General features: G+C 44.1%; 1 protein-coding gene and 1 non-coding gene across 2 annotated transcripts in view; both read left to right on the top strand.

Annotated features, from left to right (window-relative positions):
• The window catches only part of SMARCA1 (SWI/SNF related, matrix associated, actin dependent regulator of chromatin, subfamily a, member 1), a 100,332-nt gene that overhangs the window by 14,294 nt on the left and 69,066 nt on the right, over positions 1–16,972 (top strand). Inside the window, exons 3-9 of the mRNA XM_029067459.2 lie at positions 2,944–3,110; positions 5,380–5,480; positions 5,603–5,703; positions 8,065–8,244; positions 12,195–12,350; positions 14,375–14,506; positions 15,731–15,799. Of these exons, the coding sequence (XP_028923292.1) occupies positions 2,944–3,110; positions 5,380–5,480; positions 5,603–5,703; positions 8,065–8,244; positions 12,195–12,350; positions 14,375–14,506; positions 15,731–15,799 (906 nt within the window). The remainder of the gene's footprint in view (positions 1–2,943; positions 3,111–5,379; positions 5,481–5,602; positions 5,704–8,064; positions 8,245–12,194; positions 12,351–14,374; positions 14,507–15,730; positions 15,800–16,972) is intronic.
• Positions 10,921–11,058, top strand: LOC114813088. The gene has a single exon (XR_003760699.1). It is a non-coding gene; the product is annotated as a small nucleolar RNA SNORA7 (small nucleolar RNA).

Here is a 16,972-nt window from a genome sequence, read left to right as displayed (position 1 = left end):
AAACTTTTTAATTTATATTGTTATCCAATTTATTATATCCTGAAATAATTATATTTATCTTGATGTTGTCTTGTTTTAGTTTTGTTCTGTTTTGATTTGCTGTCTGTCTCCCCCGTTTAGACTGTGAGCCCGTCACTGGGCAGGGATTGTCTCTATGTGTTGCTGAATTGTACATTCCAAGTGCTTAGTGTAGTGCTCTGCACATAGTAAGCGCTCAATAAATGCTGTTGAATGAATGAATGTTTTTCAGAGTGTTTCCTAGCAAAATGTAAATGCTTTGTTGCCCTCAAGTGGCAAAAAAGTGAATCACTTGTTCATTTTTATATAATGCTGCCACTTTTAAGATTATCACATACTTTTAACTGAAGTTTAGACCATTTTGGGGAAGGGGCATGTTGTATATTAGCATATAAAATTTCAATTAGGAAATGCGTATGTTATATTATTTAAAATTTTGCTTAAATACATTTGAAAACCGATTACAGAGTAGCACAAGACTTGTATTTATTCCCCCAAAGGAGTGAAATCTAAAGCGTTTGCAAAAGCTTTTGGAAACTGGTTTGAAATGTGATGATTATGTATTGCTTCATGGTATAATGTTCAAATTTCAAGAGATTTTTGGGAACAGCGTAGGTATATAGAAAACAAACCATGAATCTTTAGAAATGTTTTGATTTGTTGTGACTTCACTATTAAGAAGGGGATCCCTTTGTTCACTTGAATTACTAAGTACTAAAATCACACCTTAAAACCTGAGTTACTCTAATCACCGTAGCACTTCTATACCTATTTATCTACCCTATTACTCTCCCTATTTGTAATTTAAGTGTCTGTCTTCCCTACTATAGACTGGAAGTTCCTTGAGGGTGGAGATTGTATTTAATTCTTTTATAGTCAGAGTGCAGTTCATTCATTGGCATATTTATTGAGTGCTTACTTTGTGCAGAGCACTGTACTAGGCGCTTGGAAAGCAATTTGGCAACAGATAGAGACAGTCCCTACCCAACAACGGGCTCACAGTCTAGAAGGGGGAGACAGGCAACAAAACAAGTAGACATTATAGATATATATATACATACATCATTAATATAGAATATTAAATATTCTATAATATATATAATATATATAGAATTATAGATATATACGTCATTAATAAATAGAATGATAAATATGTACAATTAGACACAAGTGCTGTGGGGTGGGGAAGGGGATAGAGCAGAGGGAGGGAGTGGGGGCGATGGGGAGGGGAGGAGGAGGGGGGAAAAAGGGGGGATCAGTCTGGGAAGGCCTCCTGGAGGAGGTGAGCTCTTACTGGGGCTTTGACGAGGGGAAGAGAGTTTGGCGGATGTGAGGAGGGAGGGCATTCCAGGACAGCGGTGGGACGTGGGACAGGCGCGAACGAGGCCCAGCGAGGAGGTTAGCACCGGAGGAGCGTAGTGTGCGGGCTGGGCTGGAGAAGGAGAGAAGGGAGGTGAGGAAGGAGGGGGCAAGGTGATGGAGAGCTTTGAAGCCAAGAGTGAGGAGGTTTTGCTTCATGCGAAGGTAGATAGGCAACCACTGGAGGTTTTTGAGGAGGGGGGGTGACATGCCCAGAGCGTTTCTGTAGAAAGATAATCTTGGCAGCAGAGTGAAATATAGACTGAAGCGGGGAGCGAGAGGAGGTTGAGAGGTCAGAAAGGAGGCTGATGCAGTAATTCAGTCCGGATAGGATGAGAGATTGTACCAGCAAGGTAGCGGTTTGGATGGAGAGGAAAGGGCGGATCTTGGCGATGTTGTGAAGGTGAGACCGGCAGGTGTTGGTGACGGATTGGATGTGTGGGGTGAATGAGAGAGCAGAGTCAAGGATGACACCAAGGATGAGGGCTTGTGTGACGGGAAGGATGGTCGTGCCGTCCACAGTGACGTAAAGTTGGGGAGAGGACAGGGTTTGGGAGGGAAGTTAAGGAGCTTAACCGTGGTCATGTTGAGTTTTAGGTGGCTGGAGGACATCCAGGTGGAGATGTCCTGAAAGCAGAAGGAGATACGAGCCTGAAGGGAGGGAGAGAGAACAGGGGAGAAGGTGTAGATTTGGGTGTCATCTCTGTAGAGATGATAGTTGAAGTCGTGGGAGTGAATGAGTTCACCAAGGGAGTGAGTGTAGATGGAGAACAGAAGGGGACCAAAAACTGCCCCTTGAGGAGCCCCTACAGTTAGGGGAAGTGAGGCGGAGGAGGAGCCCATGATGGAAACTGAGAGTAAGAGAGATGAGAAGAACCAGGAGAAGACGGAGTCTGTGAAGCCAAGGTTGGATAACGTGTTGAGAAGGGGATGGTCGACAGTGTCAAAGGCAGCTGAGAGGTCGAGGAGGATTAGGATTAGTAGGAGCCATTGGATTTGGCAAGAAGGAGGTCATGGGTGACCTTTGAGAGAGCAGTTTCGGTGGAGGGCAGGGGATGGAAGCCAGGTTGGAAGGGGTCCAGGAGAGAGTTGGAGTTGAGGAATTCAAGGCAGCGAGTGTAGACGACTCGTTCTAGTAGTATGGAAAGGAAGGGTAGGTGGGAGATGGGGTGATAACGGGAGGGGGCAATGGGATTGAGAGAGGGTTGTTTTAGGATGGGGGAGACGTGGGCGTGTTTGAAGGCAGAGGGGAAGAAGCCATTGGAGAGTGAGTGGTTGAAGCTGGAAGTTAAGGAGTTGTCTACTCATAGTAGATGCTCAATAAATACTACAGATGAATCAATTACTAGGGTACTTGTAAAGTGACTCCCATACGAACCAGTTAATTGAGTCACATTCTTTTGGATCTACAGGTTGCCTTGAATACCATTTGGCTATCATTTTTGTCGAATAAATAGAGGGTTAAAAAAAGTATTCTAGGGCTGGATGCATTTTCCAACAGTTTTTCAAGGGAATGTAAGGCGATGAGTGGAAAAGATATAACTCTTCTTTTCTTTTCAAAATCAGAAAACAGACCGCGCTAAAAGATTTGAATTCCTGCTGAAGCAGACAGAACTCTTTGCCCATTTTATTCAGCCCGCAGCCCAGAAATCTCCAACATCTCCACTAAAAGTGAAACTGGGTCGTCCACGAATAAAGAAAGATGAGAAACAAAGCCTTTTATCAGCTGGGGAGTATGTTTTCATTTCTCTCTTTGGTTATACATTTACAGGTCACTTTTCAGAATAATTTTATAGGGACAGTTTGAACACGGTATGTAATTGGAATTTTCTCTCCCTGAAATAATTCCCCAAATCACTTGCACCTGAAGAATTACCCTCATGGGCCGAGCTCCAGTTTCTGAAGCTGTGAATAGCGGCTTTTGGTGGCTGTAGTTAGATAAATATGGGATGCTTCCTGAGTCCAATGAACTGCACCAAGGGGTCGGGAAAATTCCTTGGGAATATGAGAAGCAGCATGGCACAGTGGATAGAACACGGGCCTGGGAGTCGGAAGGTCATGGGTTCTTATCCTGTTCTGTGACCTTGGCCAAGTTACTTTACTTCTCTGGGCCTCAGTTACCTCATCAGTAAAATGGGGATTGAGACCATGAGCCCCACATGGGACAGGGACTGTGTCCAACCCGATTTGTTTGTATCTACCCCAGCGCTTAGTACAGTGCCTGGCACATAGTAAGCACTTAACAATACCATCATTATTGTGGAGAAACTATGCCAGTGGGTTAGGGTTGAGCAATCAAGGCCGGCAGAGGAAAAAGTGGGTTTGAAGCATCAAAGGTGGAAGGGCAGCCCTTAATGCTAGTAGTATTCCCGACTTTGTCTCCACGTTCCCGATTCCCTTATTTGACGAAAGAAATGGGATTGTGGAATCCAGTCCCTAGCAAAGCCTAAGAAGAGAAATAAAGATGGGAGGGTTTTGCTCTTTCGATTGACACCCATCCCCCCCGCCACTACTCCCAATCCATTCTTTCACTTCACCAGAATTTGGCCCTGAAGAGCTGCATGGAAGGAAGAGATCTCCCAACTTCCTAGGCACTAGGCAGAGAGGCCTAGTGGAAAGAGCATGGGTTTGGAAAGTTAGAGGACCTAGGTTCTAATCCCACCTCTGCTCCTTGCCTGCTGGGTGACCTTGGGCAAATCATTTAACTTCTGTGACCCTCAGTTCCCTCATCTGTAAAATGGGAATGCAATACCTGTTCTCCCTCCTATTTACTATGTGAGTAGGTGAGCCCCATGTAGGGATATGATGATCTTGTATCTACCCCAGCACTTAGTAATAATAATGATGCTATTTGTTAAACGCTAACTGTATGCCAGCCACTGTAGTAAGCACCATGCTGGATACACACATCAAGTTGGACATAGTCCCTGTCCCATGTGGGGCTCACAGTCTCAATCCCCATTTTGCAGATGGGGGAACTGAGACACACAGAAGTGAAGCGACTTGCCCCAGGTCACACAGCGGACAAGTGGCAGAGCCGGGATTAGAATTCATGACCTTCTGACTCCCAGGCCCATGCTCTATCCGCTGTACCATGCTGCTTCTACAGCACTTGGCAAAAAGTAATATGTGAGCATAAGTGGGAAGAGAAAAAGAGACATTCAGATGACTCTCATGCATCTTCAGGTGCTCTATTCATTCTGGATGATGACAATGGTGTTTCACTATTTTGATTCTTTTTATTTGTGTTTTTTTAAAATGATATTTGTTAAGCCCTTAATCTATGCCAGGCACTCTATTGAGTCCTGGGGTAAATGCAAGATACTGAATGAGGCTCACAATCTTAATCCCCATTTTCCAAATGAGGTAACCGAGGCTCAGAGAAGTGAAATAACTTGCCCCAGCTCATACAGCAGACAAGTGGCAGAGCCGGGATTAGAACAAATGACCTTCCGACTCCCAGGCATGGGCTCTTTCCACCAGGACATGCTACTTCCATGTTTTCAACAGCAAAGTTAAACCCGGGATTTTTTTTTTAAGCTAATTTAAAACAAATCTAGTGTCTCAATGAAAATTTCTTAGGGACAGAGGTGCTAGTTTCAGCTCTCTGGATGTGTGAGACAAGGCAATTAATGATAATGGTATTTAAGTGCTCACTATGTGCCCGGCACTCTTCTAAGTGCTGGGGTAGGTACAAGGTAATCGAGTGGAAACTGGGTATTAAACTGGAATTTCCCTTCAAACTTTACTGTATTCTGCAACAGACCTAGGATTCTTAGATTTGCCTGGTAGAATATATAGAAATGCCGCACATTTCCAAGAACATCTTAAAGGCCAGTCAGTTCCGTCTCTTCCAAGAAGACACCAAGTGACATTAATTCTGATCTTTCTCTGCATTTTTTTGTGCGGGTAAAAATATCTTCAGGACATATCGAGACGATATTTTTCGAAGTATGCCGGCTGAACCTGAACTGAGATTGTTCTGTTCGTTCTCAATTTCAGTTACCGACACAGGCGTACAGAGCAAGAGGAAGATGAAGAGCTCTTGTCAGAGAGTCGGAAAACTTCTAACGTGTGTGTTCGGTTCGAGGTCTCGCCTTCGTGTGAGTACTGTGAGATGTTGGTGGGTTTTTCTCCTTTGGGTTTGAAGCGAGGGTTCCTCTTCAGAAAGAGTGTTTGCTGGAGCCCCGTGAAAGGATTCACAGCAATCATTTTATGTTTGTAGATGTGAAAGGAGGAACGCTTAGAGATTACCAGGTGAGAGGATTGAACTGGATGATCTCCTTGTATGAAAATGGAGTCAATGGCATCCTGGCAGATGAAATGGTAAGAGGAGCACTTATATAATTGGTGGCAGTCAGTGGTATTTATAGGGGGATGGACAAAGCACTTGGGAAAGTGTAGAATAATAGAGTTGGTAGACGCACTCCCTGCCCACAGAGTGTTTATAGTTGAGAAGAAAAAATTTGATTCTGAGCCCAGTTTTTCTTATGGTATTGGTTAAGTGCTTACTATATGCCACACACTGTACTAAGCAGTTTAGTAAGTAACAAGCTAATCAGGTGAGACACAGCCTGTGTCCCACATAGGGCTCCCAGTCATAATCTCCATTTTGCAGATGAGGCAACAGACCTGTGAAGTGACTTGCCCAATGTCACACAGCAGACACGTGGCAGAGCCGGGGTTAGAACCCAGGTCTTCTAAAGTCTTGGGCCTGTGCTCTATCCACTAGGCCATGCTCTTTGATTGAGCCTGAACTTATTGACTTTCTGATGATTTTGTGTGTAATTTAGAACTGCTTTCTTCCTAGGAGGGGGAATTTTTATCCTGCCACTTACCTGGAAAGCGGCACATTACTTGGTTGCTCTGTGAAAGATATCATGTTCATTCAACCGTACTTGAGCGCTTTCTGTATGCAGAGCACTGTACTAAGCGCTTGGGAGAGTAAAACGCAAGAGGAAACAGTCACATTCCCTGCCCACAACAAGCTTACAGTCACTATGTGGGCGTATGGTACAATGCCTTATTCTGAGCCATGTTGTGTAGTCTAGAAAACTGGTCGGTAGCATCTTTGGTCTCATAGTTGACAAAAGTCACTTGAGAGTTTGGTGAGAGTTGGTGGATGATGCCCCAGGTCATTTCAGTTCCAGGCCTGAGCTCTGCGGAGCACTTGGACAACCAGAACTGGGAATGGGCTGCAAGTAACATGGCCTAGTGGGAAGAGCACAGGCCTGGGAGTCAGAGGACCTGGGTTCTAATTCCAGGTCCACCTTTTGTCTCCTTTGTGACCTTGGGCAAGTCATGTTGCTTCTCTGGGCCTCAGTGACGTCATCTGAAAATGGAGATTAATACTGTGAGCCCCATGTGGGACACGGACATTGCCCAACCTGATAGGTTTGTGTCCACTTCAGCACTCAGTACAGTGTCTGACACATAATAAGGGCTTAACAAACACTATATTAAAAAAGAAAAAAGAAAAAGCAAAGCTACCTCCAGGCTAATGATCAGAAGCCAGAACCTGGACCTGCTGCCCCCTTGTTTAAAGTTCTGGGATAGACCAAGGATGGGCACTTGAGAAATGTGAGCGTGAAATGTAGAAAAAGCAGGAAACTCTCTGTCAGTGTGTATTTACTGAGTGCATACTATGTGCAGAGCACTGTACCAAGCACTTGGGAGATCACCATACCACAGAACTAGCAGACACGTTTCCTGCCCACACCAAGCGTACAGTCTAGAGACAAGTTTATAGTCGTAGTCCGCATCTTTATTAGTCAATCAGTTGTATTGATCGAACACTCACTGTGTACAACTGACTAAGAGCTTGGGAGAGGACAATAATACAGAGTTGGTTTCTTTTCAGTCTGTTTCTTTTAGCCTTCAAAGGTATAGTAATATCAGTCTCCCCCTCTAGACATGAAACTCGTGGGCAGGGAACATGTTTGCCAACTCTTCTGTACTGTATTCTCCCAAGTGCTTACTGTAGTGCTCTGCGCATATTAAGCACTCAATAAAAACTACTGATGATGAATTGGAAGTAGAAGTTTAATAATTGTGGCCTTTAAGCGCTTACTGTGTGCCAAGCACTGCGCTAAGCGCTGAGGTGGATACAAGCAGATTGGGCGGGACACAATCCCCATCCCACGCTGTGACTAGCTGGTATAAACTCTGTCCTAAAAGTTAAGTAAAAATTGACATTTTCAATTTAAAACCTTCTAAAAAAGTGGCTCGACTATTTCACGGGAACCCATACAGTCATAGTAGCTGTATAATTTAAATCACGTAGAAAAGGTGATTTGCTGTTAATGTAGTTGGTTCGAGGCCCTAGCAAATGTCAGTATTGCTGGATATGTGCCAATCTCATGGGAAAAAAAAAGAACAAATTAATGGCAGCTTGAGAGAAATGTTGGTTTATGTTGGTTTTTTTGAGAGCAGAGACTGTCTTTCTGTTTTGGAGCCTCAGTCTGATTGTTCCTAGTAGATTACGTACCTTCTTTTGTTGAATAAATATTGATTGAATAAGAATGGAGATTACCTTTATGCTAGTGTGGCTTGAATTCTAATATGTTTTAGTTACTCTCTAGTAACATCCAACTAATGCAAAACTAGAAAAGATTGAGTTCTGATACTTAGGGAATCTGATTTTAAAGTTTGTGGCTTTCTTTTCCTCTTGTCGGGGGGAAACTACAGGGTCTTGGTAAAACTCTGCAAACGATTGCTCTCCTTGGTTATCTGAAACACTACCGAAACATCCCTGGACCGCACATGGTTTTGGTTCCCAAATCAACTCTGCATAACTGGATGAATGAATTTAAACGCTGGGTTCCATCTCTCCGTGCCGTTTGTCTCATCGGAGATAAGGATGCAAGAGTAAGTGAGACACAAGTTGAAAAACAGCCCCTAGCTCAAATACAAGCTTAGCTACGTCTTTGGTCAAGACATTGTATTGACTAGCAATAAGGGAGCCACTAACAGGCTGCATACTTGTATGCTTATTGTCTTATGCTCTCGAGTCATCTCCGACCCATAGCGACGCCATGGAGACATCTCACCCAGAACGCCCCACCTCCTTCTGCAGGCGTTCTGGTAGTGGATCCAGAGAGTTTTCTTGGTAAAAATATGGAAGGGGTTTACCGTCTCCTTCTGTGCAGTAAACCTGAGTTTCCGCGCTCAACGCTGTCTCCCATGCCGCTGCTGACAAGCATGGGTGAGTTTTGACTCATAGCAGATGGCCTTCCGCTGGCTAGCCACTGCCCAAGCTAGGAAGGGAATGGACAGGCCACTGCTTGGCGCTTCCACCCGTAGTCGAGACTGGTAGAATGCTGGAAACTCTCCAGGTGCTTATAATTGGGACATGTTTGAGGTGCTTTTATAGTAGTTGTTAAACATGTATAATGTGCCAGCACTGCGGGTAGGTACAAGCAAATCAGGTTGGACACAGCCCATGTCCCAGGAGGGGCTCGCAGTCTTAATCCCCATTTTAGAGATGAGGTAACTGACGCTCAGAGAAGTGAAGTGATTTGCCCAAGGTCACACAGCAAGCAAGTGGCAGAGCCGGGATTAGAACCCAGGTCCTTCTGACTCCCAGGCCTGAACTCCTTGTATTAGGCAACACTGCTTCCCTTGCGCTTTAGCTGGGTCATTTTTTTCATGATCTAGTTAGGATTAGAACGCACTGTGCTGGGAATGCTGGTTTGAAGAAGTCATCCATGTGAGCTTAAGCGTGAGAGGGATTGTGGTCTAGCGGAAAGAGCGCGGGTCTGGGAGTCAGAGACAATGGTTTCTTATCCCTGTTCTGCCACGTGTCTGCAGTACAGTACATTATTCACAGCTGTGTGACCTTGGGCAAGTCACTTAACTTCTGTGTAACAATACCACAATTATTATTATTATCTTGAAACCTTTGAAGTGTGATCTTCCAAAGGCCAAGGCCATTCTGCCTGTGCATAGCTGTTCGTGATGCGTGGCCTTCGATGCGTGATGCGTGATGCCTTGGAGTGGAAACCCAGAGGGGAAAAGAGCCGTGCATTTAGTGAGCCATGGATTTGGGTTTAAGGCAGAAGGACCTGCTTTGGCATCTGTCCAAAGAGTAGTTGCTCTCAAGGCAGTCGAGAGAGAAGGCAATCCATCAAATAAACTCCCCTCGAGTTAGAGCTTTAGAGATATTCTAAAAATGATCGTGCAGGGATGGCTTAAGGGAAAAATGTTGAAGTATATCTGTACAGAATGGGTGAAGTGTGACTCTGGGGTACTGCTTCGAGAGAAGGAGTGCAAGAATTCATTCAGTATTTCTTTTCCCCATTTATCTAGTTCCTTCACAGTTGGGAAGTTGGGTTCTGGCTGAATCCCATGGTGAAGAAAGCTTGCTTTGCATTCACTCAGATTTTGACGCTGCCTGCAGGCACCTATCCATTCCTTCTGACGTCCTTTCAGATACACAGAGTCAAGAGAATCTTCTCTAATTCTGCTATTGCATTGTAGCCAAACCATTTAGTGAAAACACATATTTGGGCAGAATTGAGGGCATTTAGATTTAAACGGGTCCTTGAAAGTTATTCTCTAAAGTAAAAGGAGTTTAGTGAATTTTTCTGCTTTTTAATGTATTAAAATTTAGCCTTAATAAACATAGAAGGTATAAGAATGCTCAGTACGTGAACTTAGAAATACTGAGTGTCGTGACAACAAGATACACTTAGGAGACATATCGACTCTTTCAAGCCTTTAGGGTAGCCAGGCTAACTTGACATTTTAAAATTCCTAACCTTCCTCTAAAATGATCTGTAAAATATGGAAGAGGATGAGTGTTAATAATAATAATAATGATAGTTATTGTTAAACACTTCCTATATACCCAGCACTGTTCTAAGCACAGGAGTTGATCTAAATCAGATTGGACACAGTCCCTGTCCCACATGAGGCTCACAGTCTATGTAGGAGGGAGGAGGATTTAATCTGCATTTTACAAATGAGGTAACCGAGGCCCAGAGAAGTTAAGTGACTTCCCTAAGGTCACATAGCAGACACACGGTAGAGCCGGGATTAGAACCCAAGTCCTTCTGACTCCCAGGTCCAGAAGAGTCCACTGCAGAGGGTGGGCAAAGGTATTACTCTAAATGAGGAGTCGGCAACTTCTTGGTGCAAGAGAGCCAAACAGGACGAGACACTGCAACATTTGATGGGCCAAGAGCAAATTGTACAAATTAAATACTTATTAATGTAGTTTACCTCATTGCGGAAATGTGATTCTAAAATAAAGATAACAAATACCCTTTGTAGAATTGGATCTGATTTTATTACATTTCTTTCTCTGGTCTCTCACCTTGCTTCATAATCCTAATTTTCCTAGGCCAACCTCTTTCTTACCCTGGTCAGGATTTACCCCATAATCTGCAGTAGTAAAATTGCTGCAGAAAAGTAATTAGCAAGAAATAGAAGCTTGCTTTTTCTAAAATCCCCAAACAAACGAACAGTTCTCTTGTTTTAAAAGGAGTTTTCAATTTAGAAAAATTGGAGTGTGTGATAATTAATATCAGATTGCCTGCATTGCCCCTCTTAGGATCGCATCTGGAGAGTTTCCAGTACTCTACCAGTCTCGGCTATGGGAGGGAGAGTCAATCAGAGGCCTGTCCATTCCGTTCCTAGCTTGGGCAGTGGCTAGCGAGTGGAAGGCAATCTGCAGCAGCGGCACGGGAGAGAGTCGAGGGTGGAAACTCAAGTTTACCGCACGAAAGAAAGCGATGGTAAACCGCTTGCGTATTTTACCTAGAAAAACTCTCTGGATACACTACCAGAACGATTGCAGATGGAGTTGGGGCATTCTGAGAGAGATGTGCCCGTGGAGTCGCTAAGGGTCAGAAACCACTTGACAGCATAAGACGAGACAAGTTGAAGAGGGAGAGGGTGAAAGAGAAGGAAGAGGATGAAGAGAGGACAGGAGAGGATCTGTCGGGGGAGAAGCAAGGAGGGAACTAACACTTGAAGTATACTAGAGCAGGCAATGGGGTTCAGAGAAGATGGGCAATAGGCAGATGAGGGAAGCCACGACATTTCGTACCATGAAACCTCACCCTGAAACCTGCTGGTCAACCAGGCCAGGCCAAAAAGATGGCAGCATAGGAGCATAGGCCGGTGGACCCTGCAGCCGTCCCGTAGCTCTGCCAGCTCACTCCGGGAGCAGATGGAACGGCTCCCGGTCGACTCTCCGGCTGCTACTCTAGAATGTAAGCTCATTGTGGGCAGGGAATGTGTATATCGTTTTATCGTACTTCCCCCAAGCCTTTAGTACAGGACTCTGAACACAGTAAGCCCTCAGCAGATATGATTGACAGACTTGATTGGTACGCTGCAGCCCAGCCCCGCGGCACAGTGTGGGGTGGCGGCTGATGCCCCCTTAGGGCCGAGTCCAGTGAGCATCAGACTCGCCCCCCCCAGGCTGCCATGGAGTTCCTGTCGAGGAGATTGGTCCTGGAGTCCAGGAAGCATCCACTCGGAAACTAATCCAGTCAGAACGGCGGTCCTGGCGTTATCGGTCGTCCGTCGGAACCATCCCATCGTAATTCTGTCCCTGGACAGGAGATGGAGGGGAAGGAAGCACTTCAACTAGGGGACATCTTTAAGTGAGAGTGCCCCAAACTCCCAGCATTAAAATTCTCTAGTACTGTTGAAGGGTATTATAACTAGGGCTTGCTGTGTACAAGTCAATCCCCCCCCCCCATTTGTTTTTTAACAGAAATAATGTGAATGCATTTTCATCCATAGGAAGGTGACATTAATCTTGACATGAATGCATGCCAATGAAAATATATTTTATTTCGCAATAGGCTGCTTTTATTCGGGACGTCATGATGCCCGGGGAGTGGGATGTCTGCGTCACTTCATATGAAATGGTCATTAAAGAAAAATCCGTGTTCAAGAAGTTTAATTGGCGATACTTAGTCATCGATGAGGCACACCGAATAAAGAATGAAAAATCAAAGGTGAGGTGCTTACATGTCATCATTTTTTAATTAGTATTGGTAGTATTAACAGTATTGAGTGCTCATCGACAAAGCTCTTACCTATTGTGACTTTTTTCACTGAAATCCTCTCTCTGAACACAGTTCAGAAACCTGCCTTCTCTTCACACTTGACTTCCCTGCAAAACTCTCTAATCCCAGCCCTGCTACTTGTCCGCTGTGGGACCTTGGGCAACTCACTTCACGTCTCTTGCCTCAGTTTCCTGATGTGTCAAATGGGGATTAAGACTGTGAGCCCCTTGTGGGACGTGGACTATGTCCAAGTTGATTAGCTTGTGTCTACCCCAGGGCTTAGAATAGTACCCGGCACGTGGTAAGCGCTAAACAAATACCATTAAAAAAAACCAAACCAAAAGCAAACAAACAAAAAAAAAAACCACCCCCGTCTCTTCTGCCCACACTGAGACCTCTGGTCCTTAGAATCCCCACTCGTCTCCGAATACTACTAATAATTATGGTTTTTGTTAAGTGCTTACTATGTGCCAAGCATTGTTTTAAACACTGGGATAGATGCAAGGTAATCAGTTTGGACACAGTCCCAGTTCCATGTGGGGCTCATAGTCTCGATCCCCATTTTACAGATTGGGTAACTGAGGCACAGAGAAGCCAAGTGACTTTCCCAGGCAGACAAGTGGCAGAGCGAGGATTAGAACCCCCGTCTTCTGTCTTGCCATGCCTGTGCTATTACCACTAGGACATACTGCTTCTCCAAGCTATTATGCTCCATTTGGACTCCTTTCTCAACCTGAAGTGTGTGCTCTGAGTTGTAGTGTGCGCTGTGAGCACCTCAGAGTCATAGAGAGGCTGGGCTTCTACTCCCAAAGACCAAAAAGATTCCAGGAGAGTGCCTCTAGGAGCAGAATTGGATTAGCATTCTGGGCCTGATCCGGAGCATCTCAGGATCTTATGTCCAGGGAAGGAGGGAGAAGGCAGGTGGAATGGTAAACTTCTCCTCTAATGCTAACCCTGTCACTGTATCTCAGTCTCGTCTATCTCGCCACCGACCTCTCGCCCATATCCTGCCTCTGGCCTGGAATGCCCTCCCTCCTCATATCAGACAGATAATTGCTCTCCCCTTCATTCAAAGCGTTATGGAAGGCACTTCAAAGCATTATGGAAGGCACTTCTCCAAGAAGCCTTCCCCGTCTAAGCCCTCCTCTCCTCCCACTCCCTTCTGTACTGCTCTTACTTGCTCCTTCAGTCATCCTCCCTCCCATCCCCACAGCACATATGTATATATTTGTAATTTATTTATTTACCTATCTTTCTATATTAATGTCTGTCTTCCCTTCTAGACTGTGAGCTCACTGTGGGCAGGAATGTGTCAGTTGTTGTACTCTCTCAAGTGCTTAGTACAGTGCTTTGCACAAATTAAGTGTTCAATAAATATGAATGAATGAAAGTGCAGAGCACTGTACCAAGTGCTGAGGTAGATTATCAATCAGTGGTAATTATTGAGCGCTTACTATGTGAAGAGCACTGTACTAAAGCACTTGGGAGAGGGCAATGCAACAGAATCAGCAGACTCACTCCCTGCCCATGAAGTGCAAGCTAATCAGGTTATACATAGTCCCTGTCCCACATGGGGCTCACAGTCTTAATCCTCATTTTACAGATGCGGTCACTGAGGCACAGAGAAGTGAAGTGACCGGTCCAAGGTCACACAACAGACAAGGGGCAGAGCTGGGTTTAGAAACCAGGTCCTTTTGACCCCCAGGCCCGTGCTCTTTCCACTTGGCCATGCTGCTTCTGCCGTGCCCACTCCCCTGCACCTAATATTCCTTCCTGAAACCCCCAGTGTCTCCACTTCCCTCCTTGCTCCCCGCAATGACCTTATCATCTACCTTTTTCTGTGCATTTTCGGTTTTATTGATTTTCAGATTTGGGGTGGGGAAAGGCAAGGAGCCAGGTTAGTCAGGTGAAGTGGAAGTAGATTTTTGCGTGTGCCTTAATGGGAAATGTTGATGAGGCTTTTATTTTTCTAGCTTTCTGAGATCGTTCGTGAGTTCAAGACAACAAATCGATTATTGCTAACTGGAACTCCTTTGCAAAATAACCTCCATGAGCTTTGGGCATTACTCAATTTTCTGTTACCTGATGTCTTTAATTCGGCAGATGTAAGTTTTAACCAATATTATTCAACTTCTGTGTTTTGTAAGCATTTCTCATCAAGAATGGCTTAGCAGTTTTACAGTACTGTGATTGATACATGCATAACCAGGGTTCATCAATAATATCTTCCTTGAAATTACGGATACCTTTCAAGTGGATGGATTGTGGAGTAGGTTTTCCTCTAAACTTACATGGATTAGTTCGGTTCTGTGCTAAAACCAGTGCTGCGTGACTTCTTACTGCTATATATCTACAAGTGGCATGGGACACTGACAACTCCATCCTCACTAGAGTTGGAAAGAAAATCTTACTTGCTAGAAAAATGTATTCATTTCTTTAAGTTTAAAGATGTCAGCCCCTATGGTGAAGTTTACCTTTGGTGTGGCTGAAAGATCTGGTGGGGGATTGTTGGTTCACACACCCACTTTTCAGCCCCACCTTTGGTAAATTGCACTCACACAAAGGCAGTGGTGCTTTCATCAGGACACACTTCCCATTTACTATGGTTGGCAGAGTTTTTCACCTCACCTCTCAATCGCAATCCTTTTTAAACATTGGCTCAAAAAAGTTGAAAACAAAGCACTCTTTTCTTGATTGCAGAATATCAGACAGGCCAATCTGCCGAGGCTGGATTTTTATCACTACCTGAAAATGATTCCTCTGCCCCACCTGTTTTCAATCATCCCGATTTCCTTGCAAAATGCAGTTTGAATTTGTCTCTCATATTCATGACATCATGAACTTCGTTCAGTGAAACTCTAAGGATTAAAGTTTTGTCAACCTATATATAAACTTAGAAAAGTCACACTCTTTTCAGAATCTTGTCGACTAGTCAAGTAAATTTGTAATCTTAAGCACTAAAATGTGTGTTTTAAATGGTGCTTTAAAAATTGTCAATTCATGTTCTCAAGCATCACACTAACAAAATATTCATTTGAAGAATTGTGAGATTTATGTGATCCCTCTAGACTGTAAGCTCCTTGTAAGGAACATATCTACTAACTCCATTATATAGTATTCTCTCAAGAACTTAGTACTCTGCACACAGTAAACACTCAGTAAATGCAATTGATGCCTTAGATTAATACGAGGTCATTTCCGTGGGACTCAATTTCAGATTTATACCTACAAAACTAGAGTCGCATTCAAAGACAGAGTTTGTGTAGTCTGTATGTCATGAGTGAAGCAGACTAGGCTAATGCGGTTTTCATCTTTCCCCTTTCCTGTAGGATTTTGATTCCTGGTTCGACACTAAAAATTGTCTTGGTGATCAAAAACTTGTGGAGAGGCTGCACGCAGTAAGTAGTAGCTGCCAAAGTAATTTACTGGTTTAGAAATAAGTGGAATCTCAAAACCAAAAACTAGGTTGGTACAATTTGGGGGCTGAGAAATGGCTAAGGATTGTCAGTGGGTAGTTGATGTCTTCTGCATCTTTGCCCGTCTTAGAAATTTTTGATGGTTCAAAACTGACAGATTTCATTTTCCTTTCCTACAGAGCTGTAGCATAACAAACCTTATCACACCTCTAAAACTCAATACTCCTTTTCTCCCTACCCCGATTCATTCTCCATGTCCATTCTAGCCGACCTCTGACTCTGTTATTCAAGCCCTTCTTATCTAACGCCTCATATAGAGCAGTTCTCCCCTGTACACCCGTAGAATTTTATGCCAGGCCTCCCTGTTGTTCGACCTGTGATTAACCTCAGTGTCTGACCTCATTTCTACAGAAAACCCCTTTCTCGCTCATGCAGACTCAACTCGATCAAGACCTAGCGAGATCTTGATCAGTTTGGACCTTGCCCCCTGCCGTTCTCTTCAGTGCTTCATATTGATCCATATCGATCGACTCTCACATCTTGTACCTCATGAATGTCCCCTTCAGCCGGCCCATTTCCTGTCTATTACTTGGACTCTTTGTTGGCAGCTAAAATTATACTCCACCATCCACATCTCTCCTAATATGGTTTTGGCTTTGCAAAAGGATTTTCTCTTATGTGGGCAGGTAACATGTCTATCAACTCTGTTGTATTGGACTCTCCCAAGTGCTTAGTTCAGTGCTCCACACACAGTAAGCACTCAGTAAATACTATGGATTGATTGACTATGAAAGGTGGGGTCTTCAGACCAAACAAAGTAATTTAGCTTATTTTCACCCATGAAATCATTATAAAAATTTAGCGTGTTTAGATTTTATAGGTCCTAATTTATAATTTGAAACTTCTACAATTTTTGTTTTAATTTCACCACTATTAGTTTTCACTCTGATGGTAATGGTGACAATATAAGAGTACAGTGGCATAGTGGATAGAGTAAGGGCCTGAGAGTCAGAAGGTCATGGGTTCTAATCCCAGCTTTGTCACTTGTCTGCTATGTGACCTTGGGCAAGTCACTTCACTTCTCTTTGCCTCAGTTACCTCATCTGTAAAATGAGCCCAACCTGGGCCAGGGACTGTGTTCAATCCAATTTGCTT

Source organism: Ornithorhynchus anatinus, chromosome 6, assembly GCF_004115215.2.
Source record: "Ornithorhynchus anatinus isolate Pmale09 chromosome 6, mOrnAna1.pri.v4, whole genome shotgun sequence".
Classification (NCBI taxonomy): domain Eukaryota; kingdom Metazoa; phylum Chordata; class Mammalia; order Monotremata; family Ornithorhynchidae; genus Ornithorhynchus; species Ornithorhynchus anatinus.
The sequence above is the reverse complement of the archived record's forward strand: the minus strand, read 5'-3'. Positions and strand labels throughout refer to the sequence as shown.